The sequence below is a fragment of the Coloeus monedula genome (genome assembly GCF_965178545.1).
Source record: "Coloeus monedula genome assembly, chromosome: 7".
Classification (NCBI taxonomy): domain Eukaryota; kingdom Metazoa; phylum Chordata; class Aves; order Passeriformes; family Corvidae; genus Coloeus; species Coloeus monedula.
Genome location: NC_138787.1, coordinates 33,946,657 through 33,974,216, shown reverse-complemented (window position 1 = coordinate 33,974,216; position 27,560 = coordinate 33,946,657). Strand labels below are relative to the sequence as shown.

Below are 27,560 nucleotides of genomic sequence, written 5' to 3'. Positions count from 1 at the left end.
CAGTATGGTGTGAGAAACTGTGCCAGCCACCTGGATCTACCTGCCTTTCCATACAGTTACACTCTCCAGAGTCCACTTCTTCTGGGTTATTAAACTTACTCTGTATCTCTGATCTTCAAATATCTCCTGTGGCCCCTGATCCAGTTCTGTTTCCTTTCCTCTGAAATAAGAAAACTACTGTAATTGTTCAGTTTGTTTTATTTTTGAGGTAATTGTAAATAGAGTTACATGTCTATGATGACCTCAAAACCCGTAACTTCCTCCATACACATAGTGAAAACTTAAAATCCATGCAATGAAATAGATTTTAATTTGTTGGAAAACCTCTCATGGTAAATACAAACTTTTGCTATGCATTTCTTCATCTGATTAGCTGCTTAAAATTTTACTGAAATTCTAGGGAAAATAAAAGAACTTTGTTCAAAAATTTGTATATTTACATGGAATTTCAGTGAAAATACTATTGTCTGGAAGGTTTCTGTTTGTTCATAAGTTGAAAATTCATCTGTGATGTATCATGGATAGCAGATACTAAGAAAGAGTCCTTACAGTCAATGAAGAAAAGTGAGAATTTAGCCAGTGCTTTTGTGAACTGGTTTTAAATGCTTACCATGGCTAAAATGTGTTTATTTTCTCTAAATTTAAAGACTGCTGGGAAGAATTGAACTGGAATAAACTTAACCCATAGATAGCATTTTTCTTTCTTATTTAAGAACTATATTTAAGCTACAGGACAATTGTAATACTTCTAGAAATATAGATACTCTTCTAGAATATATGACAGAGTTAACCAAATCCTCTCTTCATCTGCATCCATGTTGCACTTCTCTCAGCCAGTTTATGTGGAGCAGAGGTTGGATTGCAGTGTGATTCCAGGTATTGAAAACTGGGTTGTGTCTGTCTGTCTGCTGCTCTGAGGATACTTTATTGTTTTTAATTTTTTTTTAACAGCAGCACTGATTTGTTTTAATGCTCTTGATTTCTAAAATAACCCAACTTGCTCACAGTCAAGTTTGAAATAGGAGCATAAAAATAAATAAAAATAAGCAAAAATAAATTAAAAAATACCCTGAGTCTGGAGCTTTGGCTCTTGGACTTTTATGATATATTTCTTTTATTCTAAATTTGTCAAACTTCAAGTTGAGCATCTTTTTAAAATTAAACCAGTTGGCTTCTTTACAGGAATGGAGGCAAATCATCCTGTTGGGGCAGAGGATGCAGTTCTCACTGGTTATGTTCTTTTAAGCGTGCTGTGCTTCTAAATTAGCAATATTTTTTTTTCTTACAGGCACCAATACACAGCCAATAGCACAGCCAATGATATTCATACATTCATTGTTGGTTGTGCTGCAGTTAGCCTGAATCCTTGCATATAAATTCTATGTTAATACATCTGAGCTTTTGTACAATATCTCTCTTTAATTATCTTTTTGAAAGGATCTCTTCATCTTTCTAATGTGACCACAGGACAGGAACTTACCAGAACCTGAGAATAATGGCAGTGTTTCATCTCTTTGATTAACAATTCAAAACCTTCAATGACTGGTAAAAATGTTTAATCTGTGTCCAAGTTGTTACAGGTTTGAGGACACATTTATAAAACATGAGTTCGTTGAATCCCTATGAAGCTTCCAGAAACCCCTTTAGGTCAGACAAGGGTTTTCACCTCAGTGTCCTGGCTTAGTCTGTTAATTTTGTTTTCAGTCAACCGGTCAGACTCCCAAGAACAGTTTTTTTCTTTTGTGCTGAGTATGACTTCAATGCTTCTCTTGCCTCCAGTCAGTAAAATAAAAAAATGGGAGAAATTTTGTGTTTGGAGAGTCTCTCAGGTCATTAAATCTAGATAACCCTTGTCTGGATACAGCAAGTTACAAATCTTGGCCAGAGGGCTTTAGAAACAGCTGTTGGATGTGTCTGATATCACCCAACATTTGTGGTAATTAGTGGCTTTTTCAGCCAAGGCATCACTCCTTCCTTATCCCTGTTCAGGGTCAAACTGCTTCCTTTGGTTTTGGAATCTGGTTCCAGGCTCGAAATTACAAAGCTTGTGGATTGTAGGCATAAGCTGCAAAAAACTCCCTGGTAAATGTGCAGTTACAGGCATTTGCAACATTCTAGGCCATTTCAGTTGTTATATTTGGAGTTGGGGCATCAATAATACATAGTTTCATTAAAAGACAATGTGCTTTAATGTCATTGCAGTGAGTTATTTTGGGTGGTTCAAGTGACCCCATTTGAAATACAACAGAGGAAACTATGCACCTGTATATTCAGTTGCAGAGAGTTTGCACCACATATCTAGCTGTTTTTTTATAGACCTAAAAGTTTCATTATATCTGTTCTTAAATGCCAACATATGCATTTAGCATCCCAGTAAAGCTCAACTGGAGCTGTAACATATGGGCCCTCTTTTAGTTCTGGCCCCCTGGAAAGCCAATACTAAATAAAAAGACCAAGTCCTCCTTTTCTCTGATATTTGTGTTCTTTTTTTCTTGAGATGATCTTGTTTGAAAACAGAAGGTTGGCACCTGAGAGAGGAAGCACGGGAGTGTGTGAAGCAGTGGGATGCCAGACAGGAGGGATCCTGCTCTCTCCTGTGCTTTACAGAGCACTTGCACATGCTGGAATATTGCTGGAATATTGCTCCTGCATGGGCTCTGAGCAGCCCTGGAAATTGCTGCTAACTCTGCCTGATGGGAGTTGCCTTTCCCTAAATAAATGGTTCCTGGTGTTCATCTCTAGCTACGCTGGGAAAGACTGCCATACAAAATTGACAGCTCTGGTATAGTTGGCTGACCATTTATTAGTGCTCTACTCACTGAAGGGTTGCAGGGAAAGCTTGCTGTATACAGAAGATATTTCAGCAGCTGTTAAAAGATATCCCAGGATTCTTTTTTCATTTCCTAAAATCAGGAGCAGATTTACAGTCAGTGTCTCTATCATTCAGGGGCTTTATACCAGGCTTCTTTATATCGCTGTTGTGCTCAGTTTGCTGTGTACTACAGAGAAGCTGGGTCGCTGTGTTCTCCACAAGGGTAATGTTTTCATCATTTGAAAAGTTATACCTTGTTTTCTGCAGTAGGATTATTTCATAGTTCAGGATTGGGCAGTCCTGTGAGTTTGCCCAGGCTGGCCCATTTGTGGGACATGCCAGTGGAGGCCTGGCTGCTCTTCTGGTGGCAAAAGGGAAGGTGAAAGCAAATCAAACAGAAGTGAATCTGCAGCCTAGGTAAGCTTTAGGTCTGGACTGCTTTGCTGTTCTTTGATCTTCGCTACTATTGGTGAGCACCATGGTATAATGAATAATCAGTTTCAAAGGGAAACAAAAAACATGTAAGCAAAGGGAATTGACATTTCTGTCCAAAACCCACAAAAATAGGTTTTTAAAAATTCTAAAATTGAAATATTGAAAAATGAACTACTTAATCTAGAAAATTCTGAAATCAGCAATAACAACAACAGCAACAATAATAATAATAATAAGTAATTTAAAAAATTCTGCTAACGTGAACTGGAAAGAAATGTTTGGATTAAACTCAAAGGAAAACCTTTGCACAAAATCCTGAAACTTCCTTCTTCTAAAATAGTAATTGAGGAATACATTCAACTTACATATGCTGTAGTATTTCACTGAAATAAATGAAGTTATGAAAGTTTGCAGCTGCTAAAGATTTGACCATTGCCAAGAAACAAGCAAAATAATTAACTGCATAATAGACAAGGAAAGACAATTATTCCTGGAAAACTTTACTACTACCAACAGCAAAATTTGTTGTCTTACTGAATCTCCAAATATTTTTGAGTTACCTTGAGGATTTTCTGTGGTTTCTTGGCATGACGATGATGCCCCAGGCAGTGGCAGAGCTGAAGACTTGATATCTGTCTCTAGAGCCTCGTTCACTCAGTTCCCAGAACGGAACTTCCCCAAGGATTGAAGTCTCCTAGGACTCTCCTGCAGTTCATTATGCAAAGTGTTGCTGTGACACCTTTCAGGCAGATGGAAAAATGAACCCTCTTAGGGACTTCTTTACAATTGGTCATAAATTCTAATGAGATGAAGATCCAGGTTTGACGTACATTAAATTTAGGCTTCACTTGGTAGATACATACATGAGTGTAATGCTGCTGAGCAGAAATACGAGTCTTTACCATGTTGATGCAATTATAAACTGAGAAAATGAGCCAAAGATTTTGTATAGATAATGTTGGTACAAGTTTGCCCATTATTTTGGGATAGAAATATGGATCTAGGAGGATGACACTGGTGGATAACTCTGGATCTACCCATGTAGGTGAGATATCCGACAGACTTGTGTCTGAGATAATGAATGTGTTGCAGCCATTTGCAGCTGATTGCAGAAATTTAATGAATGTGCATAAAAATCCTTAAATTTTGTTCAACTAGAATTTTGGGGAAGGGAGAAAGCACCTGAAGAAAGGCATGTGCACCTGTTCATCTGGGTCAGTAGTATTTTTAACAAGTATTAACATTATCAGACATGTCTGTTCTTTGCCTTCAGTTGTTGTGAGGGATTTTTAGAAAATACTGCTTATTTGTTTTTCTCTGCTTGGAATGGATTTATTTTGAAATATTTATTGTAACATTAGTTTTAGATGTTTTATCAACCCTAGGCAATGAAAACAGACTGTATTTCAGTCTCACTTCTGATTCAGCAGAACTTCCAGTTCCTCTTGCTCGTGACTGTACAACCTGCGAGATCTGCATGGTGATATATAGAGACATAAACCCACCACTTCCAGCAGTGTTCAAATTGCCTGACTGATTTCTGCCAAGTGCAGGTCATATGCTTTTGAAGCCTTGCTATTTTATGTGCTGACTTCCAAGAGTGTCTTTCAGAAAGACTAATTTCAAAGCAAACAGGATGGAGTGATTGTCCCATCTAGAGGAGCTGCCTAAAAATAACTTTTCCCTTTCTGAGTAGGTAAGAGGAGACTTTTATTACAGGTGGAGGAGCAGTTTTATGTGCCATCTCTCATTTGTAGTCAGATTCATCCCAAAAATTTTTTGTTTGAGAGACCTGGAGTCAGAGTTAATTTTCTGTCCTACTTCTTGTCTCCTGCCTTTGTGCAAAAAGGTGCCAGGGTGCTCTCCCAGCTCATGGGAGGAAACAAGAGGTCCAGGGTAACTGCAGGGTCCTCAGCCTGGAGCAAATTTGAGCTGGATTAAACCTGCTGGTGCAGAGTAGATGTCTGGAAAGTTAAATTGGAATGATTTTGTGGAGTTAGGGCCCTAGTTACATGATTTTTTTCTGGGGCACATGAGAAGAATAAACCCCTCATTTTGTTGAAGGTAGAATGTGTGGGAAATAGGCTATTTTTAAAATTTGGAATCACTTCGAAATTGGTGGAGGAATTCCAGCAAAACCTGACCTATAGCCTGGCAGACTTTACAAATTGATATTGCTGTGCAGGTGGAGACAGTGGCAGATTTGTTGCTTACTGTGCTGGCTCTATTTTTAGCTTCTGACTGCTTGCAAGTTCTGTTTACAAATGTCAGGAAAATGCATTAGGATTATATGCTTTATTGTAGAGGTAATAAAATGTTGTCCAATTTAGCCAATAAAACAGCTAAAAGCAGGCTCCCACTGTCATGGCAGTGTGGCCTCACAGAGGTTTTAAGCTGCCTGCTCTGTTCTTTCCTCATTACTGGTTTCCCACCACTGTTCTGGCTCAATATGGAGATTAGGAATCTCTGGGGGTTTTTATTCCCATCTGGGAGTAGCTGAAAATGCACTTTGAGAAGAGGAAAGGTGAGGGATTAGCAAAAGCTCGGTGGCCCATCCATGCAGTGCCCTACTTCGCTCCTGGAGCCCAGCAATGATCCTGGAGGCAAAAGTACCGCTGATTATTCCTTTGCCCAGGGCTCTCAAATGCTTGGCTGCTAAGAAATACTTCCCTAAGAGTCCTTTCAGCTTCAGTGTCTGGAGGGGGAGCCAGCTGTTTTTAGTGGATGTGGTTGCTCTGTTGTAACCTGCATTTGCTGATACCTTGTAATCCAGTATTACAGCTGCTTTCACTGCCACAGAGCCTGGATCCATGGACAAACTGTTTAAGCTGGGATGACTTACTGGGGAGCTTTAGGACTGTACTTGCCAGCTAGAAGTATTAATGTGCTTAAGTCAGGGCTGAAGGTGCTTTAACATTGTTATTTGACTCAGAAAGAAAAAGAAAAGGAAATGGGGTGTTTATTCCATTAGAAAACCAGTATGCCAATAAGTAATAAAAAACCACATCTTTGCAGTGCGTAAAAGGTCTTTATTACCTTTATTATGGCCTTCTACCACTACAAGTTAGTGTTGTAGGGTGCCAGTCCTAGTCATATTCACTAATTAGCAAAAAGGTTTGAGCAGACATATGACACTGTTAGTTAATACTTGTTTTTCATTACTGTTTTAGATAGCTCAGGACAGACAGATTGTGTGTTACTGCTGTGATAGAATACATAAAATAAAAATAGTTCTCATGCTAAATTCCCTGTGCTTTAAATACATCAAATATGTCCCCTCAAGCCTCCTTAAGGTGTGGCTATCTGTATGCAGTCCATCACCCAGAGAAATTACATATTCATTTTTAAAGGAACCATACGGTTAGTTTGTTTTAAGTCTGGATCTGAGTTAGGAAAGAGACTGGCAATTTAGTAAAAACTGAGGAGATAATTCCACTAGAGAGGTAAGCTAGAAATAGAAGTAGGAGTAAAAGTGTTGCTTTGAGCTGCATCATATGAAAGCAGCAATGACAGGAACATTGCAAGTTTGTGTGTACCTGTGAATGCCCATATTTTTTTTTTGCAGCTTCTGCAGATTTTGAAATTATATGCCTCTAAGGAGGCAGACAATGTAAATTTGATAGGCAATATATTATTATGCAGTGAAGTGTTGAAATTTGCAGATCACTGGCAAGTCTGACCAAGAAATACAGCTTCTTTTTTTATCTAGGGAATAGAGTGTGGGAAATGATGGTTTAAAAATGACAGGAAGATATAAATCTACACTGTTTCAATATTCTTCAACTTTGAGAAATTTGGAGTCTGGAGAGGAACCTTGATGACTTTTCTTTGTGTTTTGGCTAACTGTAATGATAACATCCAAATATTTGTGACATCTGGCTTGCTCGTGACCACACCTAGGTGTTAGATCCCTAACAAAAGGGTTATTTTTTCCAAGAATTTAGTTCCTGTTTATCCAGATAAGTGCCACAGACCTGCAGCTTGCTGTTACTGAAAAGAACAGTCAAATCATAGTGTCTGTTCTGCCAAGTTGCTCTAAGGAACACTGAGAATTAGATATTGTGTTCATCAGCCTAAGATTGTCAAAGTCATTGATGAGTCTGTTTTGTTTGGTTTATTTAGGGTTTTTTTGTGCAAAAATGTGTCCTTCTTCTTAAGTTAGCTGATATCAGTTCATAAAAGAGTAGTCAAATCAATCTCTTAGGCTTTATTTCAAACCCTCTTAATACTGGACCTAGAGTTCTGTGGGTTTATTCAGGGAGCACAGGTGGTCCTTCAGATGGTCCTTCTACAAAACACAGCAAGAAGGGTGGAGCTGCTCAGTGCCTGAGAGCTTGGCTGGGATTGCTGTCAGCCTGGGAGCTGCAGTTTGATGAAGTCCCATCTCCAGGGGACCCCTCCTCCGTGGCTGCCTGCTTCTTCCCTGGTATTCCTCTGGGCTACTGAACTATTTGTTCTGGCACAGGCTTTCCTAGAATTGGAAACTGAGGTGATGAAATTAGGATGTGAGAAGTAAAATTATAAAATTGGTGGTTTTTTCTAGGTATTAACTCATTTTTAGTCTTGTTTAGCTTTTAGAAGGTACTATGAGGTAAAAACCAGAGCTGGTCAAAAATATCAGTTTCCTACTGATATTTTTCCATTGGGAGCCACAGGAATGATGGGATCTGAAGCATTTCTTGGGGCTGTATGAGTTACCCTTGGGCTTTTTGTCAAAAAGATGGCACTCAGGAAGTCTCAATGGGCCTCTGTAATTTTCTGTCATCCCGATCAGGTGGCCTGAAACTCCTGGCTGGAGCCAGGAGCACTTTGAGATCTGTCAAGTTTTCTGAGAGTTTGATACTGTGATTTCAAAATGTTTTTGCTCAAATCTGCATCCAAAACACAGCTTGTTTCATAAACAGACAGTGAATGCTACTTGATCTCCCCCATTGGAGTTTTGGAAGAAATGTCTGGAGTGGCCTAACCATATCCTGCAGCACAAGGTCTTTATGTAGACATTTTTTAAGTGTCTACATTTTTGGTCAGGTTGTTCTAGTGGGAATTGGGTGAAGGTAAATCCATGTGTTAAAACTGGTTTTGTAGCTCTTGAACAAGAGAAGAAGAAAAAAATGCAAAGAAAATAAAAAGTGATTCTAAATAATATTTTCTTTCCTTCAGCTGTCTCCGTAATGAGATACAGTGCATCATCCTTTGGATTTGCTGTAAGTAGAGATACAATTGAAATATTCTCTACCATTTTTTTCTTTTCCATGAGATTTTTCTGAACATGAAATACTGTGTTTTTTCTTATGGTAAATTCATGGAAAGTTGTGCGAAGTCAATAATGGATTAGAAAAAATATTGTTAAAGTCAAGCATTGGAAAGGATGGCAAAGATACTATAATTATACTTTTTCAATTTCTGCCTGTTAAGTCCTACCCTGGAGTTAATATCCATGCTTATACCTCATTGTTGATAGATATTACCCATCAGATACTGTTTTCTTATACAAAATCTAACATTTAAAAATCAGTTTTGTTGTTGAACTTGGGCTAAATTCTGAAATTCCTTTCTGAACTTTGTGGGACTCTCTTCCCATTGAAGTAGATGGTAAAGCTGCTATTGACTTTGGAATGACAGCTTTCCTCTTTAGTCCTTGCCATGACTTTCTAGATTAGTGGCAGAGCAAAAAATTCCTAACGACAAGCAGTGACTCATATCAAATAATTTATCTTTAGCTTTCAAGTTTGAAGGTTAGATTGACTCTGTAGGAAGTTTGACACAAGAGTGGAAGTTCTTACAGTGGGACAAGCCTGGTGTTCAGTGTTCCTGACACCACGTCTGCATTAATTGGGAATACAAACACAGCAATTTTGCTGACGATACAAAACAATACATTCATATAGGATGAAATCTGGATGGGATTTTGGAGAAAAAGTTAATATTTTCTTGGTTGGAAACAAAAGCTATTGCAGGAAATTAGTGACTGCAGGAAAAAGGAATGCTTGACAGGCATTTTTCTACACTTACTTCTTTACAGTCTCTGCATTAGAATCATATTAGTATTGTAACTCTTGGAGTGCTACACTGGCAGATTGTGATGTTTGTTTTTTCTTAACTTCTTCACAGGTGATAGATTAAAAATTCAAAATTTTTTAATCCCTTGATTGACTTTCTGAGCTCTGAAGTGTATCATTGTGCAATAAACCACGGCAAAAATGTGAAGATCAATTCAATAAACATAAAGCCTTCTTTCATCAAAGTGATTTATTTGGAGCTGCTCTGTGCCTGTGCAGCAGGATGGTAAATGCATTGCTCTTAGTGCAGGGCACACTTAATGGCCCACATAACAATTGACTCTGTATCTCTTTCAGTTTGATGCCACCCTGGATGTTTTGTCATCAGCGATAGTTTTGTGGCGTTACAGCAACGCAGCCGCTGTGCACTCTGCACACAGGGAGTACATGTGAGTACACCTAATTACTTCTGCCTGTGGTAGGGGCCTGCAGAGCTTTGGTTGTCAAGCTGTGAGGCTACAGATTCCAGAGCTTTGACAAAAACCATTTTGTTGTGTCAGCAAGTATTCTTTCCTTCTGCCAGCTTACTGTTTGCTCCCAAACACGCAACCTCTCCTTAGGCAAACCTCCCTGTGACTGTGACTTTCAGTTTCTTTTTAGCCAACATAGCAATGGTTAGGCCTTTGCAATTTGTTTTCCCTTGCAGCACCTGTATCAAATGAAGTGCATTTGCAACCTGGAATAGATTTGTAAATCTTTCATTTTGCATCTTACTGCATTATTCTTACCAGAGTATGTTTTTTGAAATTAATGCTTGTATTATATTTGTACTTCCCTTAGCAAGTTTAAACATGGATACATTTTACTTTTTTTTATAAGTAAGAGTATAGCAGTGCTTGCATGCCTTCTTTGTGCTTACTTTGCAAGCAATTTCTTTTTTCATATTTAATGCTTGCTGTATATATCCTATGGGAAAAAAAAAGTTTTTTCATATGCAGTGTAGTATTGATCACAGTGGGAATTGTGTTCTGCATCATTGTGCAGCATTTCTATGGGTGATTCATGTGGTAGCTGAGAAGATCAGGAGGACATTGACTCAAGAATTTTTCCAACTAGCGCATAAAGAAGATTTTAACCTCCTACACAAATTTTGGGTGCATCTAGGTGGAGATGTACAGTACATTTACCTGTTTTCAGTTCTTCTCTGTACTGCTGGCCACTGCTGGCAGCATCCTGTCTGGCTGGAAAATAGTTCAACTGTCCCCTGGAATGGGCTGCAATTTTACAATAAAGGGGGATAAGGTAGGTTTTGTCCTGAAACACCTCTGATGATGTCCGTTTAATAAAGAGCAGCTTGATGAAACTGAATATTGCATAACTGGTAGGATAAAAAAAAAACACAGAAAACCAGCAAAAAAGTTGTGACAAAAAGCCACACTGGAGGGTCTCAATCTTGTCTTCACAATCTATTTCTAAAAGCTAAGAAAAAGTAAGCAGTATTTTTACATGCATTAACTCAGGCTCATGCAACAGCTTGCCAGGGCTGTGAGTTCCTTTCTGGCAGGGGTCCATACAGAACAGTTTGGAATAAAAGGCCATAAAAGACTGATGTGGCATTGATTCATAAAAATGAATTCAGAAATATGTGATTAAAATTAGTCTTCATGCACAGATTTGGAGATTTTAACAGACATTTCTTTAGTATCTTGCTTTTGTGGGTGTCCACAGAGATTCCTGTCAACATTCAATTAACATATTCTTGAAATTTCCTTCTGTTGGGCTTTTTCAAGTGAACCCTGTAAGGCATTTAAAAGAGAAAATAAATCCCAATACAAAAGAAGAATCAACATATCCCTGTGGCTAAGCCAGTAAAGTGAAAAGAGTAAACATATTTTCCTGGGTTTTATGCTCATTTTTAGTTTGCTTTCATATAATCCCTCTGCTTTACATAAGGCTAAATTAAGTCAGTGAATTACTTGCCATGCCCATTAGTTGAAGAAAGCTAAGGTTACATGATGAGTTCAGTATCAAGTAAAAGAATGTTCCCATATGCTGGGAATATGAATCACCAGATAGTCAGCCTGGTTATCGCTCTGTTTCCAGAGCTGACAGGAGAATCACCCCAGTACTGACAGCAAAGAGATGGTGAAATGGTTGTGCTGCTTAAGGCAATTCCTACTGTGTCAGATTTTTGAGGGGGGCACATTTCTAATTTCCTGTTGTGTTTAATCAATCTCTTGCTTGAAAGACTGCATGTAATTATTTTTCCTCCTCAACGCTGGGGAAATGTTGCAATGACGCCTGCTGGCTGCTTGCTCAGCTTATGAATAATCTTTGTATCCTATCTGCTTATAGCTACACCTGGTCTGTCACAATCCCTGTTTTCCGTGTGCCTCCTCCCTCAGACTCCTGGACAGTCTGGTGCAGATTTGTGTGGGTGCTTAGGGTGTGCTGTGTGTTATTCCTGTTTCAGTGTGCTTGGCCATATTCTGCCTCAGTGCAGGGGCCTGTTTACCAGAATAAGATGTGCCAGAGCGGCTTCAGTTTAGTTCTTTATTTATAGGTCTGTCTTTTATTGATTTAAATATTACATTTGTCTGTGTATCTTAACATACCTGAAAAAATCCTTAGCTCCTTGGCAAAAGCCAAGTGGAATTGCCAATTAATTATGTTTTGCAAATTTATAAAACTTCCTGTTTCATAAACTTGACAGCAAGAATTTGGTCCAAAGTCTATTAAAATTAGTGTAAAGCCTCTCATGGAAAGGCAGTGTTAGATTCAGTCCTAACTCCTGGACATCATTGAGAGAGAACCTAAAGATAGACTGAAAAACACACCTCCAGGAAAAGGCACAGAGAATACAGCCTGACTCATGATGTGCTATGAATTAAATACTGAGAATAAAATGCTAAGATGTAAAAGAAATGCGTAGTCTTACTTCAGATGTAGCCATATGGCAGTTGGAGCTGCAGCATTTTATGGGCTGGCACTCCTAAGAGTACAGAAGTGCTTGCTGTGCCAAGTTCTGCTAAGAGGAACCAATGCATCTCCATTTGACTTCAGGGGAATTGGAGTGCTGAAACCATCATGCAAATGTGTCCTGCTGAGTTTAACTCTGTTCAGTGCCTTTCATTTTTTATTAGATCATTTGATTTCTCTTGTTTACTGGGGTGAGATGAGAAGGTACTTTTTCAGTGTTCATCCCTTCAGTTCATTCCTTCCCTCCAGGGTGTCATCCACAACACACAGCTCAGAAGAGGCTGAACCCCTGGCAGTGGCACCAGTCCTGTAACCATTTGTTTATTCTCCAGATTCAGCCATTTCAAATCTCTTTGCTTTGGCTGGAAGTATTGATGAAAAAACTGCTTGTGCTCCAGAGTCCTTTACTGTCACTTCTAGGGCTCTGTCACCCTTCCTGATGCTGCTCAGACTGCTCCTGGCTGTATCATTGGTGCCCACACGAAATAAAAGCTGTGGCTAAATCATTCACCAAGATCAGGAATTAAATTACTGCAAGATTGTGGGCCCTGAGATACTGCTTAACTCTGGCTCATTAATGAAAGAGTATGTGGGAGTGGGATGAATATTTGATGTTTTTTAGAAGAGTCCTTGAAAGAATTGTAAGTCCCGAGGCAGTGCAAGAATTGGGAAGGACTACAGATATGTGGGAAGAGAGTCAGAGCACATGCATAGTTCATGAGTACTTGATTTCCTCAGTGTGATCTCCTAGGTTGTAAATTAACATGCAGGAAATGTAGAGGTGCTGAACAAGTCATCAAAAAAGCAATGATCAAGGAATTAAGGAAATACAAGAGTGCTGAAATAACTGGAGCAATAATTTTGAATCTCCACTAAAGATGAAAAAACTGTAATAAAATTTTTGCAATACCTTATTTTTTCTTCCTAAGAGGAAAAACTGAGAGGAAGAAATGTACTCTGATGGAGCTGATAAACCTGAGATGGTTAAATACAGCAGGCCCACTGCCTGTGTGCTTTGGGCCAGGGGCAGCTTGGTGGTGAGAGTTTTGTGCAGTGCTGTGCTGCAGAAAGGCTGGAGGTGGCAGGCACCCCTGCAGGTCATCGGTCCAACCCCCTGCTCAAAGCACAGGCCATTAGAGCAGATTGGCAGGGCTGAACCCAATCTTCTGTTTTGTGATTTGAACATTCACTGAGGCAAAAAGATGCAAAAAGAAATGTCAGTGATCCCCCTGGCTCCTCTCCATAACCAGTTTACAAATATCTTGAATATTCTGTCCTTTAGTAAATCTTTAGCAACTTAGTAGCTTGTTGGGTTGGGGAAGCATATCTAAATCTGTTGAAGGAAGAAATTTATTGAAACTGGTTTGGCAACAGTGGTGGTTCACATGCTTAAATAAACTCAGTAAATAGCTGTAGTAGTAATTTCTTAATAGAAGACTGGAAAAATATCTCATGAGATGCTGAACTTGTCACTGACTATACAGCCAAGGGGCAGCTCTTAGCTTCTGTTAAATTCAGGAATGAAGGACTTGGGTTGGAGTGCAAGAGCTCTGTCTGAGGAGAAAGTGAGAAATACCACCCAAAAAGGAAGGATTGGAAAAACAGAATAACAAACTGCATGTACACAGCCTGTGGGAAAGCTTTGGAAAAACAGAGCTTTTTCAGTACAGTTGGTTGGAAAGATCTTGCTTTTCTGTACAATGAAGTACAGGACTGAGTAATTGCCTATGCCTGTGCGATCCATGACTTCTGGGATTTTTTGGCTACTGGGTTCTTTATTGCCAAAATTAACTCTGTACAGCATATTTAAAACAGTGATTCTTGACAGTTGCAGCTGGTGTTTGTTATATATTATTTTGTTGATGTTATCAAGTTAAATTCTGTGTTTCCCAGGAACCAGTCTGTCAACATCTTTCTTAACCCAGTGCCAGAGTAAATAGGAAACCTGAGTCATAATGAACATCCTGGATTATGGCAAGAGCAGAAACCACACATTTCTTACATTTCTTTCACTGTTTTGATGTTGTGGTTTTGTTTGTTTGTTTGTTTGTGTTTTTTAATTACCTATTTCAGACTCTGGCTATTCATTCCTTAATTATGTAATAAGAAAATTAAATTGTATCATCGACTAATCATTTTAAAATTTTGTGGTGCTCTGTGTTGCCATGACATAATACAGAATGGATGCAGATATGTCCATTTTTTCATATATTGGTGAAACTGTTGTCTGAAACATGGGCAGTAATATTAAAATTTCAGGAATTTTATAGAGTCTACAATGTGGCAGACATGGGTGCAGATATTTGTCATGCCTTCACCTGTTTCTGAGAAATCTTTTTGCCAGAAGAAAAGAGTCATTTTGCATTTAGACATTACCTAAATGCTTTGCTACATGCCTGTAACTTGACTTTCATATCTGCACCTCAGCTGTGGCTGTGGATTTGGTACCTTCAGGATGCTGAACCCATTGACCACGTGAAAAATGCTTGTCTTGGGGATTTGCTTCCTTATAGGTTCCGAAATTATGGGGAGGACGAACCGGTGTTCTCACCAGTTTTGACATTCTGAAGAACACAATTGTAAGAGCTTAATCCAAGATTTTCTAATTTAGCTTCAGCTAAATCTCTAAGAAAGATATTTAACTGGTCCTCATCAGACATGACATGAGAAATCACATTAAAAGATGGCATGTGAGACCCTAAGACAGAGTGAGCCTCTCCTTCCAAAGTAATTGTAACCCTTTTTTCTCTCTTGCTCCTGTTCAGGTGACACCACTTGGGAATATTAGCCCTGGCATTTGGTCATGGGGAGCCTTGCAGAAGTTATACTGAATATATGTGCATTACAATGAGGCATATGGGGAATATGGATTGTGACGTATCCTACTTTTGCACTCAAAGCTTGAAAGAGTTAGAAGCCACCTTTTACAAACTGTCATGCTGCAAAGTTAGGTCTGGCTCTTGTCTCTTCCTCTGATTCAAAAAGAAAGCATTTTGATCTGTATGGTTTCTGAGCATATTCTCTCTTCCTTCATAGAATTAAATAAAACCACCCAAATTTTCAGTATTTCTATTGTATTTAAATTTTCATGTGGGGATTGGCTTTGCTGTACTGGTTAACCCAGCTAAATGAGCACTGTCTATTTAGGCAGTGTTGAATGAAAATAATCCTCTGGGTTCAGACCCAACATATCAGTCACATTGAAAAAACTGTGGATAATTTTATCTGTACCATACATACGAAAGAGACTCGAAGCACAGATGGCAAAATCCACACCTACCCACAGTTCAGGGCAAACCTCTGTGGCTGGAGGCAAATCTCTTTTGTGATGAGTGAATGGAATACCTAAGTGATCTGGAAAAATGTCAAATGCATGGAGCTGCAAACAGCTCAGAACCTACCTCTGCAGCTCACGTGTGGTTCTCATCTACCAGGAGCTCAGCCTCACACCACACTTGCATGTCTCTCCCACAGAATGAGGCACAGTGAAGGGTTTTCAAAGGGAATGCTCACCTGTGCTTGGGTATCTGATTTATAGGAGAAGTATCGTTTCTTCTTAACCACACCAAAAATTTCTAAACCATTCTTTCTTCTGAAATATTTGGCCAGAATTCTACATGCAGATACAGTGCTAGATTCAGATTTCAGAGGTGCTTCATTAGGCTGATTTAATAAACATTATAATTTCTCCATAAATTCATTATCCCATATTCAAACAAAAGTAAATCAACCACAAACTTTGCTCTTACCCAGGCAGAAATGCATGTATGCCTACAGTAATGCATGCACATATGAAAAATCATTGCACACACAAGTTATATTAAATATGAAATAGAAAATGTATATATTTATATATTCTAAAATCTGTTTCAAAAACTGTGGCATCTGTAGACTTGGCAATGATTTTACTGGAACTAGATCTGAAATCTATGAAAGCCTTTCCTTTTACTTGACTGGTAGTTGATTAAGCAGTATTTGTGTGTATTGCCTAGTATTTATACATAGGCCTATGTATGTAAAATCAGGGATATGATGTTTTCTGTGCTGGAATTTGAGGATCACCATAAAAATTAATATTACAGAAGTTCTCAAAAGGCTTTAATTTCCAGGTTCAGAGGAATGGCAGAGTCTCTGATCATCTGCTGCAAGTGGAGGAGCAGTGCTGAAGCCAGGAGGGTGGTTGTAAGGCAGGTGTACTCCAAGTGCAGCTGCACAGTCTGTGCAGACCTAGGGACTAGAAAATAGGTCACGAGAGTTTTCAAACTCCCCCAGTTGTAGAAATGTCTGCTAGCTTTTTCTGGCAGATATTCTGTACCTGGAGTATCAAATTATTTATGGAACTGTCACCCCAGTTCAGCTGCATGATATTAAAGTATGTAAATACCATGTTCTGCAGCAACTAGTTGAAATCCTTAGGGATAATAGAAGTTTTAGAAAACCCATAACACTTTCAGCATGAAATGGTTCTGTAGCAGAGCTGATCTGAGTCTCAGTCATAAAGAGCATTTCCCCTCCATGTCTTTTAAGAAGTTAGACCATGTGATAACACACTTCTCTAACATAATAATTGAAAAATTGACTTTCAATGGTGATTTCGACTATTACTTGAATTCTCTTTATTCTGTAACCTAGTTTGGGCTTATGTTTTTTTATGGTGAGAAAACAGGAGTAGCTGTAATGATGCGGATCTGGATCCTGGCAGTTGGGGGTGGATTATGGAACATGTGTGATGAACAGCAAGCCCACTTCGTTCCTTTTAAAGTGCATCTTAAATTGACTCTATCCCTCCTCACCCAGCACCAGGCAGGTGTAAATACTCTGAACAGCTGTGATTCTGTAAAGTTTGGTGTCCAAAACCTCTTCAGGAACTATACCTGGTAAGAAATAAGCTACACCAACAGCTAATATAGCTGCCTAATTGGACACAAGGAAGCTTTAGATTAGCAGCAGAGCATGACAAATAAGCAGGGATCTCAAGCCTGAGGCTGACATTGCATCTTTTGCCTGTGTATTGCCATAATATGTCACAGTGGCTAGTTCTTCTTAGAGAAAGTCTTTTAATGAGTTTAAGAGGCAGATGTTACAGTCTTCAGAGTTTTGGATGTCACCCTGATGAAAAGTGTGACTACAATGGTCTCAGCAATATTGCAGAATGGCAACAAATGTTAGTGAACAGCTGCATTGTAATTTTGATGCCTCTATTTAAAGTGAAGAGCAGCAGACCTGTGGCACAGTGTGCTGTATACTGGACAGGCCCTTCCTGCCACAGAGGTACAGTACCCAAAATAGAGATGAAGCTGTCAGCTGCCCCTGCTGTGTCTGGGCTGTGTGCAGGGGTGGTGTTCCTGTGCTGGCAGACATCTCGAGCACAGCTGCTTAGGGCTTCCCTCTGCTTCTTTACACACCCTTCTTTCATGGCAGGAGTGGTCCTTGCTCAATTCCTCCTATTCCTCACTTGTGTAACAGCAGATTAGGGTGTGTGGAAAGCAAACAGAGGCTGCTGTGGAGCTGCAAGGAGGAGAAGAGCTGTGGGTTTTGGAAAAACATGGATTGCAGTTGAGATGAAGGGAAGAGAAAGCAGAGGCAGAGGCCCACACCTGTAACATCCCCAGCCACCCCTTGGCACTCCAAACAACTGAAAACCAGAGCACTTTCAGCCTGTTCTCTGGAACGTCCTCTCACTTTTTCCCTTTCCATGTCCACTAATCTAGTTCTGAGTCCTGTTGCATTTTCCCTACCATGCCTCTCTTCATCTCCATCAGCCAAATCCCACTGGTTTGCCACCAGAAAACCATTTGTTGGTGACCAAAAATTGAACCTTTTCCTCCCAAAGTCCCATCTTTTGGTTTCCAACATTCAATTTTGCCTATGCTTGAGAAATCCTGTGTGGTGAACATACATCACCAGGGACAGAGAGTTTTCTGTAAGACAAGTCCCTAGTACCACAAGAACCACTTTACATTAGGGTGCCCAGAAAGGCTTCTCCCAGCATGAATTGTTCTGTTATGTTAATCTATCCCAGTTTGGATTCCCCGGTTGCCTGTCAGCCTCTACCCCTCATCACTCCCCCAGAGCTTCTCCATTGGTCCCCATTCCCTGGTCCCGCCTTTTCCCCACCCCCAGATAAAACTGTGAGTTTTGGGATCATGTTGGTATTTGCCTCTGCACCCTTTGACAGGGTAGCAGCAATAAATGCTCCTGCCAGGATGCACCCAAACGCCCTTCTGGACTCTTTGGTATTGACTGTGACACTGAACCCACCCGTGCTTCTGTGGGGGCACACAGGACCCCACGGAGCCGGGCAGGGACAGGGTTAATCCTGGGCTGGCTGTAACTGGCATTTTACACCTGGCTACTGTAAGTAGGCTGTAAGAGCTGCCATAGCACCAGTGTTCAACAAAAGCAGGCCTATCTTTGTTTAAACAGGCTGACAGCCTCTCATGTAGAAGAAATGTGGTGCAGGTTGTTGCAAGTTCCAAGTTATTAATGGAGGAGCAGTCACAGTACATAATTTGTATTTGGTTTTGGGAAGAAAGAATGAAAACAAGAGTATCAGCAAGATAAAGAGATAGTAAAGGGTTCCAGTCATGTGGTTAAACATAGAAGACAATTGAGAAAAATGTACAGATACAGAATTAGAAAGTGAATGAATACTTTATGCTCAAAAATATTTTTTAAATTTCAGACAGCAAAACCTCCTGGGCAATTCCATGTTTTACCATGTGACTTCCCCTGAATGATTCCATACATGATATTCACTCTGTCAGCCACTAATACTAAAATCCCTTCTAATCATAGGGAAACAGGATTTAGCACTTTTACAGTTTTTATTAAAATATTACTTTTAGAATTTTTTTTTCTTACTTAAACTCTAGAGGTTTTATTGGTGGGTTTACTCAGAGATTAAATTTGGTATTCATCATAAAACTGATTTTCTCAGCTTTGCTGAAGAAGCTCACATTACTCCTGGGTTTAGACCTCATATTGCTCTTATTGGCCTGCAGTTCATTTTAATGTGAAGTTACAGTTCCTTGCAAAGTAATATTTTTCATCACTTCAGTGGTGAAAGCAGCCTGCAGAGATTTTAACATTTCCTTTTCTGTGGGCTATTAGGAGTCATTAGTGCTGAAAGATCTTGACAGAGCCTGCAGAGTTAAAGTTTTTGTGAATAAAAATTAACAGGGTCACAGGATAATGCAGGTCGGAAGGGCCTCAGGAGGTCTCTGGCACAGGCTCTTGCTCAGAGCACAGTGAGCTGTGAGATCAGAGTAGGTTACTCAGAACTTCACCCAGTCAGGTCTTGAAAACTTCCAAGGATGGAGACTCCACAGCCTCTCTGGGTAACTGTTCCACTATTAATCCATGGTGGAAATCTCATTTCTCTTAGGAAAATATAACATGGTAAGATTCTTGGCAATCAAGGAAATGTAGATTTAAAATAGAGTAAACCAGCTCTTGTAGGGTAACCAGAGTATATGTAGAGATTAGAAGTATTGTCTTTTATTTACAGCATTGTGTCTGCCAGAGAATTGGATGAGGAGCTGAATCTTGTTTAGATGGCACCTTTGCAAATGTGAGAATAGAGTTTCTATCTCAAGAATATTAATACAAATGCTAGTGATTCATACAATGATTTTTTTCCAGTTCTTTTTGTCATGTTCATCTCTGTGGCTCAGCTGAAATGATCAAAATGTTTTCCATGAATAAGGTAAGTAATCTTGATACCAGAAAGGAAGTTTTTACAGTGAGAAAAAGCAATCACTGGAACAAGCTTCCCAGAGAGGTGGCAGAGCCCTCATTGTGGGAAGTTTTCAAGATGCTGTTGGACAGGGTGCTAGAGAATCTCATCTAGGCTCCCTTTCCCATGAAATGTTAGACCAGATGACATTTCTGTCCCTTCCACCCTGGGCTCTTCTGTTCTGTGAGCCTCTTTACTTTGGTAAAAGTAATGAACTCCCCCTGCCCCCCCTAAACAACCCATATAATCAAAAAAGGTCAACTAATCTGGGATACTGCAATGAATGAAACTAGTGGAAGAATAGTGCAGTATTTGGCAAGAAAGTTAGGTTTTTTATATTGCATTTTAGTTGTATCATATGTTAACAAAATTGGGAAGTAATTAGACTGCTACTGACAAACTTGTTTTATTACACGTGGTGCCATCACATTTCAGGGATTATTTTAATGAACTTCAAGTGTGGTGGTAAAATAGTTTCCAGGATTTAACAAACTACTAAAGTGCTTGAGACCCTTTTCCCTCCCCACTGCCTCAAAACAACTCTGTGAGCTGCTAGGAGAAAGTTAACACGTCTTTGCAGATGGTATGCATATGCATCACTAATTTTTTCTGAATCCTTAATTCTGTTGCACCACCTTTGCTGCACAAGAGCAGATTGACTTGAGAGGAGTAATTACCAAGGGCTTAATTGCAAACCCTCGTTGGTACTGTGTTGCTGTAAAGATTTGCCAGAAAGAGATTGGGTTGATAATTAAGAAGGGAAAGCTCTTGCATTGGCTATTTCATAGCAGTCAGTTGGTATGAGAAAAACTCTGTTTCCAGTCACCTTTGTGTATCTTATCCCAGATCTCTTTTGAGGTGTTTTATAGCAGAGCTTGTTACTCAGCATATATTTGTAATTTCATTACTATTATCTGTTTATTTTTATAACATATTTACCAAACAAGTAGTTGAAAATCTAAACCTGCAGTCTTACATCAGTCTGACTGCTGTTTACCTGGAGGAGCAGCCCCTTTATCTGAAAGGGGTCAACTCATGTGAAGGGTGTTTAATGTGGCAAAACCATGCTAAAGGTAACATTTCTTTATTATGTTGGAGATTAATCACCACAGAAATCTGAGTGAAATTAATCTCTAATTCTGTGTTGGCAATATTACAGAATTTTAGTCTTATCACTACCTGTAGGAAATTATAACAAATAATTGCAAACTATAAGATAGAATTAAGGCTATTTCCATGAATTAGGAGGCTGTTCTCCTGCACCTGCTAAAGGCAAATGAATTGGATCTTTGGACTTATTCTCCTTAGCTAATTAATTTTGTGATTAAATGAGGAAAAAAGTGGAATTTAACTAATAGCAGCTTGAAAATTGACAGTTTGTGGAGATGGAATCCCCTGAATCTCAATGCTTTTCATATCTACCTGCTTAAAAGCCACTGACTTATGCCAAGTAACAAATTTTTGATTAAGAGAAAGAATATCGGGTGCTTACAGTGATTGATTTCCTTCTCTGGTTTCCTCATGAGTTGTGAGAACTTGTCATCAAAATGAAGAATTATGTCTACTAGAGCTCCATACAGGGAATAGGTGATGGAAGAGGTGAGGTGGCAGCTGTGTGTTGTGTAATGCAGTTACACTGGTCTGCTTCTGATGGGCGTGAGTGCAAATATCCAGGGCTGTTGTAATACAAAATGGGTATTTATAGGGCTGTATAAATATAAATGGATTGTATGTGGGTTGTAACACTGCTTTCAAGAGAATATCTTTTGAAAGTTGTCAGGATGTAGCACTCCCGGAATCAAGCTTTAGTTTTTAGGGTTTATGCAGGTGTCTGAATTCCACTAGAAGTGAACTAGCAGTGACTGAAGCTCCAAAGCTGTATAAAGTCTTTGATGGTTTTGAGAGTCTAAATAATTTCACTCTCAATGCCTGAGGCCTCAGTACAACCAATTTAACAGTTTTTCATCTGTGGCAAAATAATACTGGAAATTTGACAGTACTGATGAGATCATTTCTAAGACAATGAATTACACTTTGTATTGTGTTCTGGATTTTCACATACAAATGTTGCATCAAAAACATATCAAGGAGTATCTTGGGTGGATCATGATCAGCTACCAACACCTACAGCAAACTAAAGAAGACTGGGTGGTTTCACTGTTAAATATGTAATATTAAATTCTCTTGTAGTTTTAATTACTCTTGCCATTGCTCTAAGAAAAACATCCAACTTTGGAAGTTTGAGCTGTAGTTGAGTTAAAAGTTGGTTGTTGCCTGAATACCAGAGACATGTCCTCACCTTGTCCTTTCTGAATTAATCTATTATTCTTCAAACCGTACAGCATTCTGAAAGATTCCAGAAAGCTTATTCTTTCTGAAAACCAAATAAAGCTTTTCCATTATGTTTTAAAATGTTTTGACTAAATTTTCTCTCTTCCTCTTTCTTTTTAGAAGCAATATATTACATGGGACTGGAGGAGATTCCAGATTCATGCATTCTTCATTAAAGCTTTTCTATTACCTGTCAAACCTGTAGCAATCAATTATTATTTTGTTTTATAGGTCAATTATAACTATAATTATTTAGTAGCTACTGAGTGGGAACCTCTGACACTAAATCAGGTAGAAATGGCTGTAAAATAAGGAAATGATCTTCAAAAGGTGCTGCAGGTGTGAGTCAAGGGTTAGGACAAGGCCATCAGGGCTGTCTTTAAATTCTTCTCTATGTTATCAGTCAACCCTCACTTCTGTGTAACTCCTCTTTCACCAGTTTTTGTGGGTACTTCTGAGTTGATTTAAATCTGTTTAGAAATGGGAGTTGGCTCATCTAATTTAATGGAATGTTATTAATGAAATTGCATTTGCCAACCACCTTGGCACTAACACCCTTCGTGTGCAGTTGGAAACACTCTCTAGTTACACAGCAGTGATTGTTAGCAGATGGAAGTGAGCTGGCTTGTATTAACATTTTTGTGGTCTAGTACAGTGAAAGTAGAGCATGCTTACAACAACCAATAACAACTTGTTTATTATGTACTACAGTTAGATTAATTTTTGGATGTTTCTTATTTTTTACATTTGCAGTTGAATTTTGCATGATTTGCAGTCTAGTTAGAAGTTAATTCTTTCTAGCAAATGAGATTAAAAGAAGACACTGTGCAGTGTTGTGTTCTAGCAGTTTTGCGGATAAATCAATACACTTAAGAAGACAAAAACCATGTATTTTTTTGCTTAAAGTACTATACTCATGAATTTTGCATGGCTGTGGATTCCAAAAGCCAGCATATAAAGGAGAAGCTAGGGTTGCTAAATATGACTACTGAATGCTGATTTAAACCTCAGACTGCATTTCTGTCTGCTATTAATACCCTTGACACTGTTGTTATCATCTTCTTTTTCTTCTATCTTCTTTAGTTATTTCTGGGTAAGTAGGTGGACGGGAATTCTTTTGCTACAGTAAAACTGAGCTGGAGGATGAGAGAAACAGAAGATTGCTGAAGTTTTTGCATATCTGCTGGCAAATATGCAAAATATTTGCTGTTAGACTTGGGTGGTTGGCAAGTTTACAGAGATAACCCCAAACTCTCTGACTTCTCTGGGAACAAAATCCAGCCAATGGTCAGGGCATTCCCCTTAAGGAATGTTTGCCTGTCTTCCTCAGAAGTGTGCAGGGAATAAAATGTGTGCTAAGGGAAGGGGATGATGCATTCAACAGGCATCCAGTGGTATATATTGCCATGAGGAAATGTGATCCATAGTTTCCAGCTCACATATTTGTGGCTGTGTTGGTTTAAGCCTGTTGGGGATGATAGAAAAGCTTGTCTTTCAGCATTGCTTTCAGATTAAATGTCAGCATATCCTGGCAGGAAGTTTATGTACCTTATGTCAAGCTATCACTGGCTCAGCAAGTGGCCTTAGTCAAGTCCACCAACTTTTGTGGACCAGTTCCCAAATTATGTCATGCCTGGCTGGGGAGGAAACAGTAGTTTCAGGTTCTGTTATGCTACTGACCACATTTACCAAACATCTCTCCTGGTTTGGTAAAGAGAATAAAGTTCCCTTGATTATTTCTAATGGGAGATCCTAGCAAAACAAACAAACAAAGAGAGACAGATCTCTAGAGGACTCTGTGATAGATCATCAGGACAGAAGTGGCAGGTCTTTCTCTCTGAAACATCACAGAGAAAGGAACATCATCTGGTATTCCCTGTCTCCTCATGCATAATCCAGGTTTTAAGAATGGGAGAGGAACTGGATGTTTAATTCTGTTCTTTAATTTAAGCCTCTATCTTTAGCTCCTCAAGACTTTTTTTTATTATTAATATTGCTATCCTCTGTTACCCTGGAAAAGTTGGCAACTTCAAATATATTCTTAACATTTCTTTGTATTTTTATCTATTTTTTCCCCAGGGCTTGTGTTATCTTGGGTGTCATATTCCTCCTGTCATCTATATGTATTGTGATCAAAGCCATCCACGATCTTGCGAAGAGGGTGCTTCCAGAAGTGGTAAGGTGATTCCTCTTCTTTTAAATGTTCTCTTTATTCCTTGCCCTGCCAGTGGGACTGAGAAATGCCAGTGTCTCCTTCCAACAGCCCCACTGAACTCTGTGAAGCTCTAGCAGGTGCATTTCCTGCCTGGATGCCCATACTGGCCCTGGTCTTTCAGCAGTACTTTTTACTTATGTGGCAGAGTCTAGTCTACTTCTGGAGTTTACTTATGGGTTTTTATAGTCTTGACCCCAAATCTCTCTCAGCATAACCACTTAAAGCTTCTACACAGGACTGTGGCAGTTCGTTTACAGGGAGGAGGCCTGTCTGGGCTTAATGACTGTACTAGAACTTTATGAGATGAATGTTTCCACAGTTTACTTCTCCAATGGCTTCAGTATTTTATTTTCAGTGTGGAAAAAAAGTATTTTTGGATTATATTTTAATGTCTTCCAGCTCTTGCCTCCAACTCCAGAGCCATGTACGTATAGCAGGGATGAACCAGGTGAGGGGAGCATGCTGGGTGAAAGAGCTGGCTTTTAGACTGACTCACCATGGAGCATCCCAAAGGGCTTTTCTTCTGCTCTCTGCATTCTTTTGGCTGTGAAAGCAGCCCCTACCTGGCCTGTAGAGCAGCTCTCCCCAGTGGCTTTTCAGCTCTGCTCTGTCCTGTCCTGCTTGCTTCCTTTCAGTACTGGCTATTAACTTCTACTCATCATAACAAGCTGCTCACTGGGAAAACCATTTGTCAGTGGTTCCACGCCACAAGACTCTTTCCAGTATGCTCAAACAAAATGAGGTTTCAGTACAGTTGTTGTGTGCACAACCTGACTTGGGGCTTTGTCTTCAGCCTTTATGAAATTTGGTCTGGTTGTGTGTTCAGCCTTTCACATCGGGGGTTCGCCCTGCCGAGTGCCATTCTCAACACAGCACCACACAGAAACCAAAACTCCTTCCTTTCAACCAGGAGATGGAGGCAGAGCTGGAAAATTAAAAAGCCAAAATGGAATTCCATCTGTTACCCACTGGAAATTTGCAAGAAGCTGGGCAATTCCAGAAGCTTATTTTCAGTAGTTTATCAAAATCTGGGTGAAGATGGGTAGCACAGCCCATGAGTTAGCACGTTACTGAATCTCAGCCAGGTGCATTGTTTGACTGCAGGTGATTCATGTTCTCTTTGCATTTTGCTTGCCCTCTTTTCCAGTCTCCATAATTTACTGCCTCCTCAGCTTTGCCAGCATTAAAGCACGTGTGGTTCACCAGCCTGGTTCTGTCAGAATGATCTGGGTTAGCTTAAACACTTTCAGTAGTCAGTTCTTAAACCCAACCAAAACATTTTGACAGAACTGGGTTGGGGAGTGAGCATGGGGCATGTGCCAGTGAAGCTGAAGAGGAAGGGTGAGGGGAGACCCTACTGTGATGGTCACCTAAGGGATAGCATCTTAATTTGTCTGTACCTAAACAGTGCAGACTGGCTACAGTTTGACTTCTGTTTAGTGAGAAAATGAAATACACAGTCCTGACTCAGAGAAGGAGAAGCGAAAAGGGAGTCTACAACCATAATTAAAACATTCATTTTGATGAATTTCTGGTAGTGTGTATCAGATTAACTTGGATGTCTCAGTCTAATTCATTGTGGGCAAATGCTCTAATAATTCCATCAGTAGAAATAAAAGTTGAAAATCGTGTCATCTGTATCTCACTCTTTCATCATTACAGGTTCTGTCTACAGGAGAGGGCTCTCTTTCTGACATGGGGAGAAATGTCTCATATTTGGATTGTGAACATTTTTTATGATTTGCAGGCATATTGCACTTCCTCATTTTTAATGTTTTTGCAGTAGGAAAAAATATGGAATCAGACCTACAGAAAGGTATCCCTGGAGAGAAGATCGCATTACATTTTCAGTGTCCTATAAGAATGATTTGTACACATCCCTTTTGTCACAGACTGCCTTGGATTCAGTTTCATGTGCTAAATCTGTGTCAAGTAGGTAGAAGTTAAGAGCGGATACTGCTTACATTTGACACAGTATCAGGGTACTGATGGATAATCTTCCTGTGACTGTTCTCACTCGTTTAGGCACTCAAGTACTACCAACAGTTTGAAGGATATATCTGGTAAGGCATGGGCTGTGGATGTCTGGTGGCAGGGTAAAAGCCACATGCACACACCTAAAGGACTTTCGTACCTGGCAATTCTGCCTGGAATGTAGGTTGGAGCATGGGAGGAAAAGAGATGGTATTTTTTGGTTCAATGTCTCTTAAATGACATGGCAAGGATTTTAATTTCAGAGCCTTTGAGTGCGTGTCGCTGTGGGAAACTGATTCAGCGAGGGTTGTGTGACGGGTGAAATATCTCTGTGCAAACTCAGAATACCAGTGAAAAATGGGAAGGCTCAGAGGGCAGCACCACTGCTGCAAGTCATGGCCAGGGAGGTATAATGTCTAAGGGTTACCGACATTAAAAATAACTGGGGGAAGAGGATGTTGTTCAATAGAAACCTTTCCAGTTGCCCTAGCTGTGCCTGAATGTGACACAGATTTTCAGGTTGCTGGTTGCTCCCTTAACTGCTTTGTGTCTAAGCAGAAATTGTCGTTCTTCCCTGTTGTTTGGGTCTTTGTTGATTGACTGTGTTCCCAGCGAAGCTGCAGCTGCCCGGGCCATATCATCAGCATCTGAGCAGAGTGGAAATCTTTCAAATTTCATCAGCAGGAGGGTGAAGTTTCTCCCTCTGCTCCTTTACCTAAGGTGCTGTCTTCTACTTCTTGGGCCACTGATGAACTAATTGCTAATGATACTAATTTCTGTAGTATCTTACCATGTAATTTGGCATTAATGTATGGATATATATCTGGAAAAATAATAGAATAATGCTTTCTGTTAATAGTTTTTTACATAGCAGTGAAGTAACCAGTTCTGCATCAAAACAGTGACTTGAAATATTTTCTGATGGTGATATCTGTGTTGGTGGGATTTGATATTAACTTGCTATTCTGAGACCAGGGAATTATCCTTGTGGTGTGAGCAAGAACAGAACATTAACTCCACTGGTGTCCCAAACTGGTATAAAACTGAGGTGAAGAGCTCAGCACTAGATTAAGAGGA

The 27,560-nt window shown here is 39.6% G+C and overlaps 1 protein-coding gene across 1 annotated transcript in view; it reads left to right on the top strand.

Annotated features, from left to right (window-relative positions):
- TMEM163 (transmembrane protein 163) overlaps nt 1-27,560 on the top strand; it is a gene marked incomplete at both ends in the record, with an annotated part of 88,903 nt that overhangs the window by 46,306 nt on the left and 15,037 nt on the right. Inside the window, 3 exons of the mRNA XM_082284830.1 lie at nt 8,408-8,451; nt 9,604-9,695; nt 24,374-24,470. Coding sequence (XP_082140956.1) covers nt 8,408-8,451; nt 9,604-9,695; nt 24,374-24,470 — 233 coding nt within the window. The remainder of the gene's footprint in view (nt 1-8,407; nt 8,452-9,603; nt 9,696-24,373; nt 24,471-27,560) is intronic.